The following is a 24,618-nucleotide window of genomic DNA, read 5'->3' as shown; positions in this document are numbered from 1 at the left end:
GTTTACAACGTTTTTCCGATTTTCTCGAAAACTACGTATACCAACAAGATCAAAATTTCAGGGATTATAGAGTCCCACTAGACTAATAATAATCCCCCAGTGGCTGATGTTCTTGATCGATTTAGTTTTCGGTATTTCGTCAGCAGCTAATTTGTTTATACCGTTTTCCGATTTTCTCGAAAAGTGCGTATACTAACAAGATCAAAATTTCAGGGATTATAGGGGTCACTAGACTAATAATAATCACCCAGTGGCGTGTTCTTGATCGATTTAGTTTTCGGTATTTTCGTCAGCAGCCAATTGTTTATAACGTTTTTCCGATTTTTCTCGAAAACTGCGTATACTAACAAGATCAAAAATTTCAGGGATTATAGAGGCCCACTAGACTAATAATAATCCCCAGTGGCGTGTTCTTGATCGATTTAGTTTTCGGTATTTTCGTCAGCAGCCAATTTGTTTATAACGTTTTTCCGATTTTCTCGAAAACTGCGTATATTAACAAGATCAAAATTTCAGGATTATAGGGGTCCACTAGACTGGTCAATAATCCCCATGGCGTGTTCTTGATCGATTGCAGCTTTTCGGTATTTTCGTAGCAGCTAATTTGTTTATACTGTTTTTCCGATTTTTCTCGAAAACGGCGTATACTAACACAAGATCAAAATTTCAGGGATTAGAGGCCCACTAGACTAATAATAATCCCCCAGTGGCGTGTTCTTGATCGATTTAGTTTTCGGTATTTTCGTCAGCAGCTAATTGTTTATACCGTTTTTCCGATTTTCTCGAAAAGTGCGTATACTAACAAGATCAAAATCTTCAGGGATTATAGAGGCCCACTAGACTGGTCATGTCCACTAGACTAATAATAATCTCCCAGTGGCGTGTTCTTGATCGATTTAGTTTTCGGTATTTTCATCAGCAGCCAATTTGTTTATAACGTTTTTCCGATTTTCTCGTAAACTGCGTATACTAACAAGATCAAAATTTCAGGGATTATAGAGGCCCACTAGACTAATAATAATCCCCCAGTGGCGTGTTCTTGATCGATTTAGTTTTCGGTATTTTCGTCAGCAGCCAATTTGTTTATAACGTTTTTCCGATTTTCTCGAAAACTGCGTATATTAACAAGATCAAAATTTCAGGGATTATAGGGGTCCACTAGACTAATAATAATCCCCCAGTGGCGTGTTCTTGATCGATTTCGTTTTCGGTATTTTCGTTAGCAGCTAATTTGTTTATACTGTTTTTCCGATTTTCTCGAAAACGGCGTATACTAACAAGATCAAAATTTCAGGGATTATAGAGGCCCACTAGACTAATAATAATCACCCAGTGGTGTGTTCTTGATCGATTCAGTTTATGGTATTTTCGTCAGCAGCCAATTTGTTTATAACGTTTTTCCGATTTTCTCGAAAACTACGTATACTATCAAGATCAAAATTTCAGGGATTATAGAGGCCTACTAAGTTATATTAATAACCGTTTTTTCTCGATTTTCGAGAAAATCGGAAAAACGTTATAAAACAAATTGGCTGCTGACGTAAATACTCGAAAACCAAATCGACTGGCTAAGAAGAACATGCCACTGGGGATTATTATTAGTCTGATGGGCCTCTATAATCCCTGAAATTTGATCTTGCTTTTGTATAACGTAGTTTTCGAGAAAATCGGAAAACGTTATAAACAAATTGGCTGCTGACAAAAAATACCGAAAAACTAAATCGATCAAGAACACGCCACTGGGTGATTATTATTAGTCTAGTGGACCCCCATAATCCCTGGAATTTTTGATCTTTGTTAGTATGCGCCGTTTTCGAGAAAAATCGGAAAACGGTATAAACAAATTAGCCAAGCTGACGAAAAAATACCGAAAACTAAATCGATCAAGAACACGCCACTGGGTGATTATTATTAGTCTAGTGGACTCTATAATCCCTGAAATTTTGATCTTTAGTATACGCAGTTTTCGAGAAAATCGGAAAACGGTATAAAACAAATTAGCTGCTGACGAAAATACCGAAAACTAAATCGATCAAGAACACGCCACTGGGGGATTATTATTAGTCTAGTGGGACCTCTATAATCCCTGAAATTTTGATCTTGTTAGTATACGCAGTTTTCGAGAAAATCGGAAAAACGTTATAAAACAAATTGGCTGCTAACGAAAATACCGAAAACTACAAGAACAAGCAACTGGGTGATTATTGTTAGTCTAGTGGACCCCTATAATCCCTGAAATTTTGATCTTGTTAGTATACGCAGTTTTCGAGAAAATCGGAAAACGGTATAAACAAATTAGCTGCTGACGAAAATGGCCGAAAAAACTAAATCGATCAAGAACACGCCACTGGGGGATTATTATTAGTCTAGTGGGACTCTATAATCCCTGAAATTTTGATCTTGTTAGTATACGTAGTTTTCGAAAAATCGAAAAACGTTATAAACAAATTCAAGCTGACATACCGAAAACTAAATCGATCAAGAACACGCCACTGGGTAATTATTATTAGTCTAATGGGGACTGTATAATCCCTGAAATTTTGATCTTGTTAGTATACGCAGTTTTCGAGAAAATCGGAAAAACGGTATAAAACAAATTAGCTGCTGACGAAAATACCCGAAAACTAAATCGATCAAGAACACGCCACTGCGACTATTATTAGTCTAGTGGGACTCTATAATCCCTGAAATTTTGATCTTGTTGGTATACGCAGTTTTCGAGAAATCGGAAAACGGTATAAACAAATTAGCTGCTGACGAAAATGACGAAAACTAAATCGATCAAGAACACGCCACTGGGATTATTATTAGTCTAGTGGACTCTATAATCCCTGAAATTTTGATCTTGTTAGTATACGTAGTTTTCGAGAAAATCCGAAAACGTTATAAACAAATTGGCTGCTGACGAAAAATACCGAAAACTAAATTGATCAAGAACACGCCACTGGGTGATTATTATTAGTCTAGTGGACCCCTATAATCCCTGAAATTTTGATCTTGTTAGTATACGCAGTTTTCGAGAAAATCGGAAAACGATAAAACAAATTAGCTGCTGACGAAAATACCGAAAAACTAAGTCCATCAATAACACGAAACTGTGTGCCTTCTAGTTAGTAGTGATATAAATCATGACCTTTTTGTTGTTTCTGTCGATATGATAGTAACCAATTGTTGATAAAGGTAGTAGTACTAGTACTATCATAAATGAATTAGTTTTTTATTTTTTTTAATTTTGGTTACATTAGTATAATGTATACATATTTTATAAAATTACACTAGGCGTGTCAATTTGAAATTATAATAATTAATCCGATATAAAAATATCGGTAATAATATATTAACATAATGAAGCATACTTCGTTTTAGTACTATTTAAATATTAATAAAATCCTCCTGCAAGAAATTGTATGATTATTTCATATTAAGTTAAGTCGCCCGACGCCACTGGCCCTTCGGCTATGTTCGGCAAATCGGCCGCTATCTTTTGGCTGCTAAGTTCACATCAGTACCCTTTCGAACATGTAGAGCATTAGAAACTAGTTTGTAGAAGTTGATTTATTTATAATAACTACAGTTAATATGATGCTTATTATTAGATCGTACACTAAGATTTCAAATTCACAATAAAAAAATAAAAATAATATCTTTAAATTGCTGACCTGGATATTATTTATTTGAATCAATTGAAATTTCATTGGTTCGATTTTCCTTATTCAATGTTAATTAACGCTGATCAATATTGTTACGATTAATATAATCAGATTAAATAATTTAAAATCCCAGAGTCGGACTTGAAATTATTTTAAATAATAATTAAATAGTTTTGTTGCTGTTAACGTACCCAAAACAAAAAAAAAGCATTAAGTGTGACATATCATTGTACTTGGGAGACCAAGTTCCTTCAAAACCTGAAATAAAAAATGCAGGTACGTATTTAAAAAAAATAAGTTGGCCTCTGTATCTAACCAATTATCAGCTAATATGAAAATCTAAAAATACTGTCAGATAGCCCTAAAAAAATGGCTATTAGAACGTGCAATTAGTTTTTTGATTTTCTAAAAAGTAAAGACAGGGAAAAATAAAATTGATTTTATGAAATTGATTTATCATTGAAATTTTTAAAACTTTTTTGATAGCATCTTGGTGAACATCCCAAGGTGCAACTTTTTCCCAATTGCTCGTACCTCGAACTTGTAGCACCCTGTATAAGTGCAATTTAAAATTCTTTAGCCCAGTACCGAGCAATGTCTATAGCATTTTCATTGGCGTTCCATAAATCTTCTAGGGTACAGGTATAAGGTCAACTTCCGCAGGACAGCTGTTACTCCATATTTTGGGTTTCGCCACATTCACAGTCCGTGTCCTCGACATTGATAAGCCCCGCATTTTGTGTTCCCATACGGCTCTGTCTGACTGTTATATTTTTGTTTTACACTGCATTCCAATTTTATATACAGCGTGGCGCCTCTCATACGCCGCGGAGACTCCAAGGAGAACGACAGTTTGTACCACGTATGTAGGTTAATTCAGAGCACTTTTTAAAAATATAGAGAACACCCTATATATTAATTGACTTTCGGATTCTCGGAGAACAATAAAGGTGAGTTTTATAAGAAAGGTATATGACTAAAGTGTAAAGTTTTTGACATATTTAACATTTTCTAGAAATAAAGAACAATTTTTAAATTACAATAAAAGCTACCTAAATTGGAATTTACCCGGTATAGCCTAATATGTAGTTAAATTAATTATTGTACTCTAAATCAAATTAAAACTTGATCCAAAAAGGTATACAGGGTGAGACAAAATTAATATTGAACATTGGTCACCTTTAAAAGCATGTTACTCTCTTATTTTAAATGAAACACCCAGTATATTATTCCAATATTCAATGGAGAATTCATGTCTCTTCAAAATACTATTAAGGTTGCCTACCCCTCAAACAAAGATTTTTCTAGATATTTTCATTTACTTGATTTGATCTGAGTAGATCTTTATTATTTGGTAAAATCTAGATGGCTGCGATATGTCTGACGTTACTTCAACATGTTTGTCTAATTAGTCCAATTTTAACAACTAGTTATCATTTAGTGTCAATTAAAACAAAAAAAATTCTCAGAAATTTGCCGAAAATGCGAACTTATCCTACATCAGAAAGAATTGATATGATTCTATTAGTTGGTGAATACAGTGTGCGTGCATTCACCTATTAATAGAATACTTGAATGCTCCTGATTTTATCTAGTATGTCTTTTTTATGGGGATATGTTGTTAGTGTTTACAAAACTCGACCAACTAGGGTCGACAACATGAGAGAAATTATTGTAGCTGCTTTTCGAGGTAGAACTCCACATAATGCCTGTTAAAATGAAAAGATCCTTTTGAAAAGATAATCATTTTATGCAGTTAACAGCAACGGAAGCATTTTCAGCATTTGATTTCATCTAGCTAATTTTTGTCGCATAATTATAGGTTTATATCTAGTTTTAATTCTGTAATAATTAAAATATGTTTTAAACGTGTATCTTTTTATTACCCTTGAGTATTTTACTCTACATTCAAAAAAGTATATCACACAGCCACCTAGATATTTTCAAATAATAAAGATTTACTGACGCAAAATCATAAAAATTAAAATATCTCGGAAAAAATCTTTGGCTGAGGGGTAGGCAACCTTAATAATATTTTGAAGATATATAAATTCCCCACTGAACACCGGAAAAATATACTGGGTGTTCCATTTAAAATAAAGGAGCAACTTGCTTTTAAAAGAGACTAATGTTCCCACCACTTTATAGGGGAAAATGGTTTTAACAAAAAAAATCCAAAATTTACTGAAGATTATGAAGCTATTATTTATAGTACCCATTATCTAGGCAAAATTAAAAATTAAAAGAGACTAATGTTCCATATTAATTTTGTCTCACCTGGTACAACTTTTCGGGTCAAATTTCAATTTGATTTAACATACAATGGTTACTGTAATTAAATATCAGACTATACAAGGTCAACAAAAATTTAGGTAGCTGTTATCGAAATTTACTCTTCATTTTCACAAAATGTGAAATATGTCAAAATCCTTAGATTAGGTATATGCTTCTTTAATAAAGTTCACCTTTATTTTTTTCCTAGAATCCGAAAATCAATTAATATATAGGGTGATCCATTAGAAAAAACACAACTTTGATGTGTAACTTTTTTTGGGGATACCCTATATAATTCTATATATTGTTACAAAATGCTCTCAGTTAACCTACATATGCCGCCAAAATTTCATTTCGATATAAACTACTGTTCTCCTTGGAGCTTCCGCGGCGTATGAGAGGCCATCCAGTACAAATTTTCGCCTTTCAGAATACAGTTTCGAAGTGTTAAATAAAATTACATCTTTGAGCGCTTCTTAGCGCCAGGTGTCCCGGAACCTGTACTGCTGACTGTCCCTTTGCTTTTTAACATTAAAATGCAATCGATTTTGAAAATATGAGCCTTCAGAAAACTCTTGCATGTTTTTGCACCCGGCTCTTGGACTATTACGAATGTTAAAAAAGAATTTCAAATAACATCCTTAAGTTATATTCACACATATTTGTCACCTCTCAATTCTGTTTCCGCACTGCCTAGGCAAAGAACATAGTAAAGCGACGAGGATAGCGGCGAGCAAGCAGCGTGATATCGCGTCGAGCAAGCCTCGAAGTGCTAAAACATAGTGGAGCGGCGAGGAATAGCGAGGTACTTGTGCAATTTTATTATTTTCATTTGCTTATTGATAATTTAAAATGTTAACAGTGGCTAAAATTCAGGGCAGTAGTGTTGAAAACATTTGGTTAGATGAAGTTTTCAAAAACCCGAGAACGTATGGCAAGATTTATAACCTTTTCCAAAGTTTGTTGCCACTTCATCTCAAAACTTATCTAAAATGTACCGGTTATAGTGATTAATATCTTTCTGGTCCCATAAAATCTCTCTTACAATTACTAAATCTATTAATTTTTGGGAATCCATCACTTCCTACAGCGCGACAAAGCGACGAAAACAAAATTATTTGAATCGATCTCGCCGCTCGATCTAACCGCTCGATCTAACCGCTCGAGCATATTGTTTTACCAGGGTTGGAAAAAATCATGATTTTTTAGTATTGAAAATACTTCTGGCCGCGTTTATATGGGACCCATCTTTGAAAAAACGACATGCTAGAAGCAACATGGGTTCAATAACCTGCCTGTCAACACGTACTTAAGTTGAATAGGGCAAGGTCGAGTCTGGACCGGCGGATAAAGAAAGCGATATTATTTTAAAAGGAAATATGTCAAGGCATGGGTTGTTAGGTACAGTTTGGCTATTTAAATCTAACTATTTCCGCATGAGAAACAAGGGGCAAATTATACGAGAAAGAGCAGAATCACATAAATAATAAATTTAGATTAATAACCATATTTTTTATATGATTATAATTTTTTTAATTATCAACTTAGGACAAAGAATGGTTTCTACCGCCAACAGGCGTTAAAACAAATGAATCCAAGGCGTGGTCAAATATTTATTGGGATAAGTTGATAGTTTTTACCGTTTGAATATTGTATAATTCAATTACTATACACTAATTAATTAATTTTAAATGTATCTAAATAGGCACTTTAATAATTGAAAAATGGACATGAGCACTTCATAGAGTATACCAAATATGTAAAAAAATTCTAATAAAAAAACCACAAATGGCACATTAAAATCTGCATTATCTGAAATCAAACTATAGATACCTAAACGGCCAATCAGCCAGACAACAGTCACAAGACGCCGACATCGATAACGCGATGAGCAGTTTTTAATAATTATTCCGAGTTAATACTTCAAGTGGCATTCCTTCAAATAAATTTTAATTTAACTATTGTTAATACATATAGTCATATTAATGATTATAGCCTGTATGATTTCTAAAATAAAAAATCCAGCGTGCTTTTATCAGAATAATTATTAAATTATGTATATAATAGTTAATATTTATTAACTTCGTAAGTGTTATTTTTTAATATAATTATGGATTTAATAATTAAATAATTATTTTAAGTTTAAATTGTGGTAAACTTTATGAGTTTCAATCATTTATATTTAAAATCATAGGGAAGGCAATATAGATTTTAGGCAGAAGAACTCAAGGGAAGGACTGTGTAGTTAATAATTAAAATTTTACATTTTTTTTTACTTGCCATTTTTCTTGTCTCTCACGTTGCACGTTCACTCTTCGTTGTGTCACACACAATCTGAATTTCGGATATGATGCAGAACTGATAAATTAGACCAAATATATTAATTGCAAGGTATGCAAAGAAATATTTTTGTTAACTTTGCAAATACTTAAGGCATGCAATAATTAAAAAAAAATTGACGTGAGATTACTTCATAATTCTTGAAAGTCTTGGATGATAAACACTTGAATTATTATGGGTCTGTTTTGTGTAAGAAGCTAACAAATAATTTCAAAAATTCAACTATCAAAATATAATGGTAGAAAATGTTTAAAAGCATGTATAGGTATAATATTAATTGGACATACTGAATGTAAACTAGGAATACATAGTTGCTGCAGTCGATAATATATTTTGCTGCTTATTTTCCTCATAACAAAAAACCGTCAATACCGCTACTCACATTATGGGCACCTTTTTATACTTAAATCTCTTAATGATGTTTAAAATACATATGTAGGTACATACTATAAGTAGTGGTTGTCACGGTTTTTATTAGGTATGATGAAAAGAAGCTGCAAACTAAATTATCGTTGGAGCCAACTATATTTTAATTTATTTTTATCCACAGTAACTATGCACGGTAAGGGTTCAAAATATGCCTATACTGTGAGGCAACTCAATTCGAGTATAAATTAACACTTACATTCCAAGTATCTTCTTGGTCTACCGGCACCCCGTTCATCCTTATTTCATCATTTCTATAAAAAAATAGTATGATTTATAACTTTTAATTTTGTTGTACGGCAAATTTAAATTTATGGGCCCTCCATAAATTTACACCGTAAGTTCGAATATTAGTTAAACCTAGGAATACCCAGGTAATAGCCGGAAATATGCAAAAGAAGGAGTGAGTTTAGGTTAGATTAGAATTAGGTTTTAGTTGGTTTTGAATTAATAAAAATATAGACCTAATCTAAACTTAACCGAAACTGACCCACTTTTTGGTATATTTCGGGCTCCTATGTGGGCAACTCTACGTTTAACCAATATTCGGGCTTTTACGGTAACATAATACTCATTCTGATTGGTTTAATCTGGCTCCATAACAAAACTGTGGGTTCGAAGTGCTATTGCAAATTAATGCAATTAATTCTATGTATACACTTTCATAAAAAGCCATCACGATAAAAATTAAATATCAAAATTATTTAACGTTGCGAACGGTTCACTTGTTCACTATACGTATCTGGAATATATTTGCGAATGGCGATCAGCGATACGATGGTGCGTCCAAACCTGGGGAGACGAGCGCGAGACATTCCAAATTCGCTGTGTGGACGAGTCTCGCGAGAGCGTCGCGAGTCAACCCACGGAGCCTCGTTGCTATCCGTCCCCTCTCGGTTTTCCAACGGCCGATCAAAGAAAGCTCGAAAGTCTGGACGTGTTTTTGGTAGGCCCGCCCGTCTACGAGATATTAGGTCTGATTTATAAATTTCGACCATTTAAAATTAAGTAATCTCAAATTTTCAAATCGTACACCGTATGTATTATCATTTTTTCTGATAGAATTTACAAATTCTATGTCACTGATAATTTTTACCCTACCGAAATCCAACATTTCTTTAAACAAATTGAATTATTACAACATCTATTAATTTTAGATATATAATATCAAAAAATGGCAAGAAAATTACCGAATAGTACGTATGTATAATCCAATAATAAAATAAAAAATAGGGTATTCCCATTAGAAAATATGTTATATCCTCAACACTTTTTTGAATTACCCTGTATACTCTATAGTAATGTTAAAATGTGCTTCTTAACCTTACTAATAACTTTTTATTTAACATTTTGTTCTAAAAACGTTAAAAAACGCATTATGTAAAAAACGTCGTGTAAGGGATAAAGGGAAAAACAGCCGAAAGGGGGAAAACCGACGATGAATACCATGTTAAAGACCGAATATCATATTAAAGATACAAAAATTTATTACTGTATGCGTTATTATTTGGCCATCTTTTGGTATATTCAATTGCAATTTAATATGTGTTTGGCTTTCTTTCACTATGATCCCAAAATGGCGTAAAAATGGATAGAAAATGTGTCGCTCTCGTCTCGCTCTTATCTCGCTCTTGTCTTGCTCTCGTCTCGCGCTCGGCTCGTCAGGTCTGGACGCACCATAGACTGCCGGAGTGGTGACGTCACGAATGTCAAATTGCTTTCCAAACAAGGTTTAGTTCTTTATATTTCTATTGAGCTCTTCCAAATGACGTCACAAATTAATATAAAATGTAAAAAACAGGTGATTGCCGACAACCGCCGACTTGTATCTTGTATTTTCAATACGCCTATGATGGTTGCGCATGTTGCAAAATCTGTGAATTTTTTTAAAAATTAAAAAAAATCAGATTTATTTCATTTAAATCAGATTTTTTTGAATTTAATTCAAAACAATATTTAAATCGAATTTCCAAATGACTAGGACTTATTTCCAATTAAAGTCCTATCCGAAATAGCTAAATCTTTATAACTCTGCCCGATATCAATAACATTAACAATTCTACGGTGCGTTTGTCATTTTTCCACATCGGTCACCAATATATTTTGCAAAAAAGTCGCTCGCTTCAGATCAAAAGGATTTTTTTTCAAACGTCTCAAAAGTATTAATTTTTGTCATTTTAACGCCTAGGCATAAAAGTAAAGCACTGTTACGGCTAAGCACAAAAGTACAAAAATATATTATTAAACTGATATTAAGTGTCAAATTCAACTAGTGTACAAATTGTTGCTCGATTACTGTTTATATTATTTGCAATGTTTGAAATTGATTAAAAAATTATTTGTAATGTTTTAAAAAAAATAGTATGTTCTATTCGGAGTAAAAATGTGTAATTCTTACGCCTAATAAAGAACAATACACTATTGTTCGGAAATAGTCTTAAGTCGAGAATGAAATTAGTATTATTTAATGTCAAAGTGTAAAATACTTACTGCAGATCAAAATGTCGGTAAGAATTTGGAAAAATACAACCGTTTCAAAAAAAATAAATAAAACAACATATTTCCTGACAACGATTATATATTCTCGGGAATGAAGATATAGTCTCTATATCAGAAGAACCTAGTTCTGCACTAGACTGCGAATGATATGTATTCGAACAGCGAATTTCTGTCACTTATACATAAATTTTTAAATAAATCCCTGCGTCGAATGGATTCACACGAAATTTACTTTAAAAATCGGTCCAACATTTAAATTGATGAATAGATATTTTTATACCTATAGTTTTATCTCTTCTATATTTACAATTACTTTTCGATTTATTTTCTGACGACCACGACCGACGATCTTTTATAGAAATATTTTTTACAGTTTTCTAGGACACATTTTTATAACTTTTACAATTATTTTTTGATTAATAATAAAGTTTCAATAAAATTTTGTTTTTGATTTAAATCACATGATTAAAATTAAAAAAATCACTTGATTTAAATCACGATTTAAATCATGCCAACCCTTCGCTTTACTATGTTCGCACGTGTCTTCACAGGTTTGTTTTGGACGCAATGTCGCGCTGCTTGCTCGCCGCTATCGTCGTCGCTCCACTATGTTCTTACCCTTAGTCTCATTCAGTCAACCTGTGTCAGGTCATTCATACATCCGTAAGTGTGGGTTTACTTGCATCCAACACGCGTCGTCTGTCGTTGATTTTAAGCAAATTATGGGTTTATTACAAAAATAACAGCTCATATGATTGGCGAGACGAAACGACGAATTACGGATTCGTGTAAACCCACACTAAAGCTTGATTTTCATGCATCCGTTATTCGACGATTCGCTATACGATATTAATTTTACTAGTTGAATTTAAAGATTTCGATTGGTTAGAAAATTACGCTGTTTTTAAATTCATTGCATTTTCATGCCCCCGTTCATCGGATATACGATTTGCTTGTGATTGGAGTAATTTTATATTTTCATTTCCATAACGATTTCGCTGTTTTACTTGTAGTCTAAGAGCTAGCAACGTTTTCGAGAGAGAATTTTAAGAAGCTTTCTTAATAATGGGTACAACAAATAATAGCTTCATAATCTTCAGTAAATTTTTTTTTGTTAGAACCATTTTCCCCTATCTGCTAAAATAAAATGGTGGGCGAAGGTAAGATCTATCTTTACTTAAATGTTAATAACTCCTGACTGGATGATCAGAATCCAATAAGCGAGGGCTCGTTTAAAAGAGCGTTTCTTACTCTATATTGTACCATAAAAATAATAATAATAACGTTTTGAGCGTTTGACGTTAGGGAGCGTTTTCTTACAATTGAACAAACATAGCGCGTTTTTTCAATAAAATTAAATACGATAGTATATGTAATTTTAGCTGATAGTAAAGTGTAGAAAAAGCTTAAAAAGTCAGCGAAAACCGCATCTTGATATCTTTTTTCAAACTTAAGATATTAGCAAAATTTTAATAAATACCAAAAAATAAGCCCTTAATTACGTTATTTTTACAACACGGTATCAGTAGCCCTCTTGATTATGCCCATTCTAAGAAACAGTTAGTTTATTTTAAAATCGACGAAATACCAGAATACCATAATACCAGATGTATTAATATCAAATAATTAAGATATTAATAACAGTGAACAAGAAACGATGATTCAGTGAAGTCATGGTAGGCTTTGGAATAAGCCTACCATGAAGCTGATAAGCTAAAACTGCATATATTATCGTATTTAATTTTTTTGAAAAAACGCGCTATGTTTGTTAAATTGTAAGAAAGCGCCCCCTAGCGTCTACGTTCAAAACCTTAATATTATTATATTTATGATATAATATGATAATAGAGTAAGAAACGCTCTTTTAAACGAGCCCTCGTTTGTTGGATTCTGATCATCCAGTCCGGAGTTATTAACATTTAAATAAAAATAGATTTAACCTTCTCCCACCACTTTATAGGGGAAAATGGTTTTAACAAAAAAAATCCAAAATTTACTGAAGATTATGAAGCTATTATTTATAGTATCCATTATCTGGGCAAAATTCTGTCAAAATTCTATTTTCTTATTTTCCATAGCAGTTGCGCCCTCTAGCGGCCGTTTTACAAACTTGAAAATAATTTCCAGCAATTTCTCATAGCCTCTTTAGTTATAAATATTTTTTCCGTAGGCTATACGTCTAATACTTTCCGAGATACAGCCGAGAGCTATTCTTAGTGGGACACCCTGTACATTTTCGTGGAAAATGTATGTACGTAATACATCCTCTGGATGTAACCTGTATTTTCGTGTACATTTTTCGGACATTATTTACACATTATGTCCTACTTTTACGTACATAAAACGCAGAACATAGTGTACATAAAATATACACTGGCTGATTGAGTAATACGAGATACGAGTAGATTTTTACTTACGGCTACTAAGAAAATCAATAATTCCTTGGAAATAATGCTTGGATGAAAAAGATTACCTCGGCTTATCATTGCATCCAGAAACGATATCTGGGAACCTACAACTAAAAAAAATTCTTTCACTCTTTGGCACCCCTAATGGAAATGCGAAAAATTTGTAGTTTTGTAAATCGGGAAAATTCGGTTTTTCACAAATACTATCTTCGAAAGCGATCGGATTTTTTACATTTTCAAAGATGCAGATAGTAGAGTTGTGTGGATTCAGCAACTTTTCTCTAATCTAATTAATTTTATTTCTCTTCAGGCTTACGATATTCCTGTAATGTGCTTCCGGATATTTCTCAAAAGTGGCTCACCCCTTTCACTTCTTTTCTCACTCACCCAACTTATTTATTTTTTCAAATGAAAATACAAAATTTGGTATGCTAGTTAGTATATTACATAAATTAGCCATTGATTGTCGTATTCAATTATTGTTTTCGGTCACTTCTTGTTTCACCGGAAATTACTACAACTTTTGATTTTTAAATGGCACCTTCCGTATTTTTCTACTTCATTTGATAGTAAATGACAATCTGAATCGAATGACATATAATATGTCAACTTTTGACATTGTCAATTAAAAAAATTGGATTTTAAATTGCATTTATTTATAAATGTAACGACAATTTGACTCGAAATACCAAGTGTGTGGTACCAAATTATTGGTAAAAGAATGCCTTTTCTAAATATGCGAATGAGCCATCCTCGCACCATTTGAAATAGTCAATGTCTATAAACCTCCTGCAGTCAAATGGCTAAATAACTTACTCCCGGTCAAACCTCATCCGACATTATATGCTGGCGATTTCAATAGCCATCATACCCAGTGGAGATACCTTCAAAGCGATGAAAACGGTTCGAAACTAGTGGATTGGACAGAGGCTAAAAACATTCAAATAGTTTTTAGTGCCAAGCAGAAATATACCTTTCATTCTGCTAGATGGGGCACTGAAACTAATCCAGACTTGTGTTTTGTGTCCACTGACCAAAACGGGAAACCTATCCCAGTTAACCGCTGCGTTCTTCAGAATTTTCCACATAGTCAACACCGCTCTGTATTGCTCGAAGTGGGAACACAGATCCCAGTAATTCAACTTCCGAACATCCAAGATGAATTGGGAAGGATATTCATCTGCCTTTGATAAAAATATAAGATTCATTACCCCAGTACCAGTAAACTATCATCGATTTTCGAAGATGATTATATCTACCGCCAAAAAATACATACCACGAGGAATAAAGAAACAATACATACCGTGCTGGAGTGATGCCAATCAGCTTCTTTATGAAGATTATGTGGAGAATGGCAGATCGGATGTTGCGGATACTCTGTTACAGAACCTTGACGAAGCAAGAAGGGAGAAATGAAATGAAACCACTGCAAATTTAAACTTTAGACACTCAAGCAGAAAGGCATGGAGTCTGCTTAAAAAATTGGGAGCTGAGTCTCATAATGCTAGAAACCCGTCCAACATTACAGCTGACCAAATAGACAACCACGTAGCTAATTTGCCTAGAGCTAGAAAAGACAAACAACATTCAATCACATTTAAGAAGGAATTTAAAGCTCTAAAAAAATTATCTACTACACAGGAACAATTGCCTAGCAAATTCACCGTTGATGAAGTGACAAGGGCCTTACAGCTCATGAAGAATAGCAACTCACCTGGTTTCGACAATATATACCCTGAATTCCTTACACATTATGGAATAAAAACAAAACGCTGGTTATCAAGATTCTTTACAAATATTATTCAATCCGAGCAGTTGCCAAAGGAATTCAAGAGATCGAAAATTATTTCCATTCTTAAGCCAGGTAAGCCTGCTGACTTGGCCGAAAGCTATAGACCAGTTGCCTTGCTAAGTGTTTCTTACAAACTTTTAGAACGTCTATTTTACAATCGAATATGTCCAACAATATTAGAGGCCCTACCAATAGAACAGGCCGGATTCCGACCTACTCGTAACTGCGAGGATCAAGTGCTTGCGTCGACTACATTTATTGAGAGAGGCTTTGCAGAGCGTAGCAAGACTGGTGCAGTCTTCATAGATCTTACTGCTGCTTACGATACGGTTTGGAAAGAGGGGCTAATGTACAAGTTCCTGAATATTACAAGATGCAGTAAGCTAACATCATTGGTAAACTGCATGCTTTCCAACAGGATACTTGAAATATCTTTTGGAACTACATTGAGCAAACCAAAATTGCTCAATAATGGTCTTCCTCAGGGATCAGTTTTGGCGCCTCTACTTTTCAACTTGTACGTAGCTGACTTACCTTTTACATCAAGTCGTAAATTTATGTATGCTGATGACTTAGTCCTTGCAAAACAACATACCAGCATGGAAAACTTAGAGATAACTTTGTCCGATGATCTGAAGATTTTATCAAGGTACTTTCGAAAATGGCGACTCATACCAAGTATTACGAAGACTGAGACATGTTGTTTTCACCTTAACAATCGTCTGGCATCGATGAATTTAAATATTATTTTTAACATCATCCTAAGTATCTCGGAATTACATTGGACCGCACTCTCTCTTTTAACAAACATTTAACCAACCTCGCAGCGAAGTTAAAGACTCGTAACAATATTCTATATAAACTGGCGGGGTCGACCTGGGGAGCCTAAGCGTCAACACTACGCACGTCAGCACTTAGTCTGGTCTTTTCTACAGCTGAATATTGTGCATCAGTTTGGCTAAACAGTCCTTATGTTAGTAAAGTAGATACCGTTGTCAACCAAACAATGAGAATGATACAAATTCTATCAAATCTACCCCCATCGAATGGCTGCCTGTACTGTCTCATATAGAACCACCGAAAATCCGTAGGCAGCAAATATTAGTCCGAGAATATAAAAAGATCTGCGAAAATCTTGATTTACCAATACCTCAAGACGTAATAAGATTCAGCCGGTTAAAATCTAGAAATCCACCCTGTATACAGGGTGGTTCGAATTGTATTCCGGAAAGTTCGTCAGCATATTCTGCAGACAAAAATAACTAAAAAAGTTCTTATAAATGTATGTCCTAAAATGCTTAGTTTCGGAGATACAGGGTGTAGAAATATCATTTTTATTTAGATTTTTTTCAAATAATTTCTAAAGTAATGTCAATATTTGGATGAAAATTGGTATCTATAGTTTTTTGACATGAGAAATTTGATTTTGATGTCATTATGACTCCTGTTTGTAGAGGGCGCCACCTACATGGGTTTTAACTGTTTTGAAGAGTAATAACTTTTTGTCCGTACCTGTATAGAACTGCTGAGTAAAAAAATACACATTTTCGTATTTCTTTGCGTAAAAAATGTCTCTTGGTGAAATTCGTTACGAGCAACCCTTCTCGAGATATTTAGAATGGGAATAGTCAATACACGTCATTATTGACAAAAAATAAACATGTTGAGTAGCATCGGCGTGACCAGGCTTTTCAATAAGGGGAGGGGGCCAAAGTTAAAGATTACGAACCGGAGGAAAAAATAGCGCCGCAGGCGAACATTTTTTTTATACGAGCGTGCGCAAAGTAACGTTTCCCGCACGCAGAAAATTGATTTTTCCGGTTTTCCAACGGTTTTTTTTGTGGGTTTTCGTTTGAGGTCTTTTTTTATATATTATTTTGCCGGAATAGGGGGGGTCATGGCCCCCCCCGGCCCCCCTCGTGGGCATGCCTATGTTGAGTAGATACACTTATTGGACTAAAAAGATAAATTTGGAAAATTTTTATTTTTTTAAATTAATCATAAAATTTTCTTCGAAAAAATTATGATTGGTGATGATTTGGCACAAAAACATTTCAAATTTATGATTTCCGTCTTGTAACTATTTAGTCAACATGTTTAATTTACGTCAATAATGACAGGTATTGATAACTTCGATTTCAAATATCTCGAGAACTATTACTCGTAGCGATTTTTATTAAGAGATCTTTATTACGTTAAAAACGTCGTAAATGTATATTTTTTTACTTATTGGTTTTATACAGGTACGGACGAAAAGTTATTATTCTTCAAACCAGTTAAAAATATGTAGGTAGCGCCCTCTATAAGTAGGAGCCCTAATGACATCAAAATCGAATTTCTCATATCAAAAAATTCCCAGACACCAAATTCCATCCAAATATTGCTGTTACTTCAGAAATTATTTGGAAAAAATCGAAATAAAAATGAAACTTCTACACCCTGTATCTCCGAAACTAAGCATTTTAGGACATACATTTATAAGAACTTTTTTACTTATTTTTATCTGCAGAATATGCTGGTGAAGTTTCCGGAATACAGTTTGGACCACCCTGTATATAAAGTTAAATATTTAAAAAGTTATTATTGGGGTAAGCCACTTTGGAGAAACACCCGGTATGTGCGACACGATGTGTAAAGTAAGTACCTGGATACTTCTGCAGTTCCTTTCTCCTTAAGTCGGTCATCTAAAATACCTGTTTAGTTAGTTGTGTTTCAATTATACATATTATATTTAATACATACACTGGAACTAAGTTTTTTTAATTTATTTATCAATGATAATGCACTCCAACCATTAGTTAAAAGAGCCTTCAGATGAAGTGGAAAACCGAACGTAACTGTCGCCACACTAATCTCTGCCATATATTTCTGCATGCTAAAATTCAGTTTATGTTTTTCTTACTCTGTTAATTACAACAGGCACTCTTTTTAATAGAATTATAAAAAAAAACATTAGTTATCACATCAGAAATTCTAAAATGTGATTGAAACAACGAAACAATAGACATGTTCACTAATTTCTAATTTCAATGAATTTCGATAGCTACATATGAGTAAAAAAACGTGGCACTCAAAATTTTTCTTAAAAACTATAATTTTCTCACATAAACGCAAAACAAAATTGAGAAATGTAGCAAGGCTAGAAAACGTACCCGGTTCGAGGCTACCTGTTTTTAACGTCACTGCTTTGATCGATCGATGGCGTCCGTACGATCGTGCACTTGCCGCATTGTTTTTGCAGACGTTCGCGACGGTGTATTGTTTATTTTCATTGTTTTGGTGTTTTGGAAGAAGTAAATTGAGTTCAAATAAGTGGTGTTTTCCCTGGGTGTATTAATTCTTCAAAAAATAATCCACAGAAGTTTAAATCGTTACTTTGCACCCCTTGCTTTTAATTCTTATTTTCTACGTTTAAGTGCATTTAATTTTAAGCGTGTTTTTTAAAAGTTTTTTTATCAATTTTTTCACTTGTAAATTTTTCGCTTAATATGGGTCCTATAGGGTGTCCAATTTAAAATGAGGTACATGGGGATCTTGGAAACCGTTGAAGATACAAAGTCGGTTAAATGGAAGCAAAGTTGCGTATTTGTGTGCCCAAAAATAATCTATGTCTATTTTATTTTAAATCCATACCGTAGTTACAAGGTGAAAATATACGTAGATACAAGGTGAAAAGGAAAAATGAACATTTTCGAAAAACCACCATATTTTCTTTATTATTGGAGCTAAGGTAATCAAAATTTCAATATATGGGCAAGGCAACATAGCAATTTTAAAAATGATATCAAAAAAACCTAGGCCCTCTATGTTGCGCACTGCCGAGGTCAGCTTTTATTCTTCTTACGAGCGCCATATTTAAATTTGGCCTTATATGGCGCCCATAGGAAAAGCAAAAGTACATTTCGGCCATGCGCCTCGTAGTACGCCTAGACTTTTTTGGATCTAATTTTTAAAATTTTCATATTGCCTTACCCCAATGCTAAAATTTTGATGACCTTAATAATTAGCTCTAATAATAAAGAAAATATGGTGGTGTTTACAAAATGCACATTTTTCTTTTTCTCTCTGTATTTACGTAACGGTATATGAATATTAAATAAAATAGACCTAGATTATTTTTGGACACACAAAAACGCAACTTTTCTTCTATTTAACCGATCTTGTAACTTTAACGGTCTTCAAGGTCCCCATTATTCCCCATGTAGGTACTTCGTTTTAAACTGGACACCCTGTAGACGTGTGCAAATTTTCAGGTCAATACAATTAAAATTTAACATTTGGCTCCTTCTCCTTAATACGGCCCTGTATCAGATCAACAATACGATAATTTTACATTGTCTTAGCTTCTGTATACGCATGCAAATTTTCAGTTTAATATAATAATTAAAATTTAAAATTTGGCCCCTCCTCCTAAATACGGGCCTCTGAGAGCGCAAAATCTCAATAATTTTGTATTATTAAAAACCAAGCGTTGTTTGTTATCGCTTTCAAGTAAACCCGTAAATAAAAAAAATAAACTAGTAATAAACTCCAAATACTAATCACAATAAACCAAATTTAATATACAAACTACATCCGAGCACAACGCGATATGTCGTATTCTAGCTTGTTCTGTTAGAAATTCCACAGCGTGCAGACAGCACCGTTTACTCGCGCGCAAATGCCGGCGATCGAAGCAGTGACGTCAGGCCAATAGATGAGCGTTTAGCGGATTAAACGATTACGATAATTTCGCACATATTTTTGAGGCATAAGCCTTTTACGGAATGTTTTGAAACTTTGCATACTGATTTTTAATGTCATAATGAATGATTTTATGAGAAGTAGGCACGTTTTAATTTTTTTGTGAACATTTCTATTCGAAGATTACGAATCGGAGAAAAAAGTAAAATTATAAGAACTTTACAATTTAAATTTATTAACACTGTTCTAATCATACTAGGTGACATGGAAAATGTCATACTTACGCGTCCATCTCATCTATCAGTCTGTTGCTGGGATCAGTTTGTAAGTTGTAGCTCTTGCCGACGATGATGTCTAAAACAATATCGCTGTTTTGAGGAAATCACTACAGACAATTTGCAGAATAAGGTTACAGTGAAAAGTGCAATTGCAAATGAAATCGGCCAAACAATATCCGAGTTTTACTGAATTGGAAAAGATTTATCTACCACGACTTAGGAGTAGAGAATTTAGTGAGAGAGCCATTTTCGAAAGGCAACGTTTATGGAGAAAAACGCAATAACAACTCATTATCTTTTAAAAAATCTTAAAATATGTAAAAAACAAAATAAAATATACGTGTTTAAGCTTTTTTTCGGACACTTGACCGTTTTTTAAATAAAAAATATTGTAATATTTGAAGGGTGGTTTCACCCTTTTGGAACTGGAATTTCGAAAAATCCCTTCTTATCGAACCTCTACGCCCTAGAACCAACCTGTATGCCAAAACTGAGCTTCTTACGTTGAGTGGTTTGAGCAGGATCGTGATTAATCAGTATGTCAGTCACTTAAGGATTTTATATATTAGTATAGATTAAACTAATAGACATTAAAATTATTATATACTAAATTTTGCTAATATTACATAATATATACTAAGAATTCGTCTTAAACCACAATCACGATGATGTCTATATCTTCATGGCGGGTTCATTCTTGAAAAATTTCGCGATTGAAATAGAAATATAAAAAATAAAAGGTTTTTTTTTGTAAAATACGGAAACTAGCTTGTTAGTCACTTTTTACTTGTAAAACAAATTTGCCCAACGAAATTTTGTATTCGGAAAATTTGTTTTACGAGTAAAAAGCAACTCACAAGCCCCCAGTTTGCGTTTGCATTCTACGGGGCGTTGTTATACCAAAAATTACTTTTTTATTTTTTAGATTACTATTACAATGGCCTTTTATCAAGGAATGATTGCATATTATTACAAATAGCCGCTCAAGAATCTATTTCAAAACTGTAAGTCTATGTTCCTGTCCAAAGTTTTGACAAACTTCATTTTCCCCTGCCGATACAATGATGACGTGGTATGACATCCACTGAAAGCATGCAGGAACAGAATGTAAGGTTAGGAAGAGAGGTGGTAGGTTAAGCCTGGTTAAGTTAAGACCAACAGATCTGTGACTTCTCCAACAATTATTACTGATGGATAACTCAGGGATAAGTCAATTGCAGTCGTAACAGTGGGTCTATCAGCATCTTCCTCTGCTACTTTGACAATAAATCCTTTATCATCTAGCTTTTTATGGAACATGCTAATTAGACGTTTCTTATTACGGCCGTTGAATAAGAAATGCTCTTTTGAAGTGGCAAAACGGGTAAAAATAACTATTTTTGAACATCAATTTTAGCTATGCTACTGAACCGAATTGATACTCATTCTACGCAGAATTGTTGGACGACGGAACGCGAAAATGTTTATTTTCTCTGCATGTCTTACTTGATGTAAATGCTAATTTGATGCTCTGTAACTTTTGTTGTATGGTTTATTATTTAGAATGATCGTTTCCGTGTGACGAACGTTTGAATGTCACTTTAATGCGTGTATCAGCAAAATAGGTAAATATTACTATTTTTCATCTTTTGATTTCTACCATACTACTGGACCGAAATGAATGAATAGGTACTCGTTATTTGCAGAATTTAATGATCTTTAATCGAGGGGCAAACCGCTGGTGGTATTTATTGTACAAGCACATGGTAATACTTGTATTTTTTTGGTACTTTTGATACTAATTTGGTATTTTTGGTACTAATTTGGTATTATTTGGTAATAAACTGGTTTTATTTGGTATTAAACTGGTATTAAATAGGTATTTTGTTGGACATCTGGCAACGGTGGATGTGGATTAGACGCACGTGGCGACGGCCGGGAAGCTGATTGCATCATTTCTAGCCCATTTGCATTGAAAATGAGCCGCCTTCGCGCTTTTAACACGATCAAAAATTTTTGGTGTTGACCTATTTTATATGAAGTGTTTTAAAGTTTTTAGTATTGAAAATACTTCTGGCCGCGTTTATATGGCACCCATCTTTGAAAAAACGACATGCTAGAAGCAACATGGGTTCAATAACCTGCCTGTCAACACGTACTTATGTCGATAGAGCCTGCATTGATGAGCGAACAGGGCAAGGCCGTTCAAATCTGGACCGGCGGATAAAGAAAGCGATATTATTTTAAAGAAAATATGTCAAGGCATGGGTTGTTAGGTACAGTTTGGCTATTTTAATCTAACTATTTCCGTAAGGGGAAAATTATACGAGAAAGAGCAGAATCACATAAATAATAAATTTAGACTAATTACCATATTTTTATATGATTATTATTTTTTAATTAACAACTTAGGACAAAGAAAAAAGCTTGCATGATTGCCACCGCCAACAGGCGTTAAAACAAATGAATCCAAGGCGTTGTCAAATATTTATTGGGATAAGTTGATAAGTTTTTACCGTTTGATTGTTGTAAATAATAATTATTATCATTTAATTTGTGCTAACTTATCAAAGTTCACAACACGGCGAAATTTCAATAAAATCGGCCAACGGATCTTTGAGATATTAATAAAAAAATGTCTATTAGGAAACATCTTGACACCCTGTATCTTTAAAAATATGCATTTCCGGACACATGTTTAAATTAACTTTTTACCTTAAAAACACTCAAAGAATCACCTCCTGAAGTTGGCCAGATACTTCTTAATTAACACCCTGTATTTAAAAATAGCTAGCTAGTGATTTTGTAAGTAAAGCTATGTTTATTTAAATAGAAAAAAAATACATTTCATAAAAAATAAACAAACCCATAATTCAATTACTATACACTAATTAATTAACTTTAAATGTATCAAAATAGGCACTTTAATAATTGAAAAATATACATGAGCACTTCATAGAGTATACCAAATATGTAAAAATTCCAATAAAAAATCCACAAATGGCACATTAAAATCTGCATTATCTGAAATCAAATTATAGGTACCTAAACGGCCAATCAGCCAGACAACAGTGACAAGACGCCGACATCGATAACGCGATGAGCAGTTTTTAATAATTATTAAGAGTTAATACTTAGTTAATACAAGTAGCATTCCTTCAAATAAATTTTAATTTAAGTATTGTTAATATAGTCACATTAATGATTATAGCCTGTTTGATTTCTAAAATAAAAAATCAAGCGTGTTTTTATCAGAATAATTATTAAATGATTAAATAGAAATAGTTAATATATTTATTAACTTCGTAAGTGTTACATTTAATACCGTATGATCGAATAAAAACGGCGTCCGCGATGGCTATGAAATGAAGATCGCTGTCATTTTATATGTGAAATTATATGGGAAATGTCATCGATCGTCATTTCCAAGCCAACTGGACGCCGTTTTTTTTTTTCGATCATACGGTATAATTATGGATTTAATAATTAAATAATTATCTTAAGGTTAAATTGTGTTAAAGTTGTTATGAGTTTCAATCATTTATATTTAAAATCTTAGGAAGGCAATATAGATTTTAGGCAGAAGAACTCAAGGGAAGGACTGTGTAATTAGTAATTAAAATCTGAATTTCGGATATGATGCAGAACTGATAAATTAGACCAAATATATTAATTGCAAGGTATGCAAAGAAATATTTTTGTTAACTTTGCAAATACTTAAGGCATGCAATAATTAAAAAAAATTGACGTTAGATTACTTCATAATTCTTGAAAGTCTTGGATGATAAAGATTTTAATTATTATGGCTCTGTTTTGTTTAAGAAGCTAATAAATAATTTCAAAAATCAACTATCAAAATATAATGGTAGAAAATGTTAATTGGACATACTGAATGTAAACTAGGCATACATAGTTGCTGCAATCGATAATATATTTTGCTGCTTATTTTACTCATAACAAAAAACCGTCAATACTACTCACATTATGAGCACCTATTTATACTTAAATCTCATAATGATTTTTAAAAATACATATGTAGGTACATACTATAAGTAGTGGTTGTCACGGTTTTTTTTATTAGGTATGATGAAAAGAACCTGCAAACTAAATTATCGTTGGAGCCAACTATATTTTAATTTATTTTTATCTACAGTAACTATGCACGGTAAGGGTTCAAAATATGCCTATACCACAACCTATACTGTGAGGCAACTCAATTCGAGTATAAATTAACACTTACATTCCAAGTATCTTCTTGGTCTACCGGCACCCCGTTCACCCTTATTACA

At 33.3% G+C, this 24,618-nt stretch overlaps 1 protein-coding gene across 3 annotated transcripts in view; it reads right to left on the bottom strand.

The window, feature by feature from the left end:
• LOC115879595 (cytochrome P450 4c3-like) overlaps nucleotides 1-24,618 on the bottom strand; it is a 74,938-nt gene that overhangs the window by 26,130 nt on the left and 24,190 nt on the right. For all 3 annotated transcript variants that reach the window (XM_030896490.1, XM_030896492.1, XM_030896491.1), the window contains 4 exons: nucleotides 20,357-20,426; nucleotides 18,132-18,264; nucleotides 18,034-18,073; nucleotides 13,607-13,707 (listed from right to left, as the gene is read on the bottom strand). In XM_030896490.1, coding sequence (XP_030752350.1) covers nucleotides 13,607-13,707; nucleotides 18,034-18,073; nucleotides 18,132-18,264; nucleotides 20,357-20,426 — 344 coding nt within the window. The remainder of the gene's footprint in view (nucleotides 1-13,606; nucleotides 13,708-18,033; nucleotides 18,074-18,131; nucleotides 18,265-20,356; nucleotides 20,427-24,618) is intronic.

The sequence above is a fragment of the Sitophilus oryzae genome, unplaced genomic scaffold, assembly GCF_002938485.1.
Source record: "Sitophilus oryzae breed Bouriz unplaced genomic scaffold, Soryzae_2.0 scaffold_1582_pilon_pilon, whole genome shotgun sequence".
NCBI classification, from domain to species: domain Eukaryota; kingdom Metazoa; phylum Arthropoda; class Insecta; order Coleoptera; family Curculionidae; genus Sitophilus; species Sitophilus oryzae.
The sequence above is the reverse complement of the archived record's forward strand: the minus strand, read 5'-3'. Positions and strand labels throughout refer to the sequence as shown.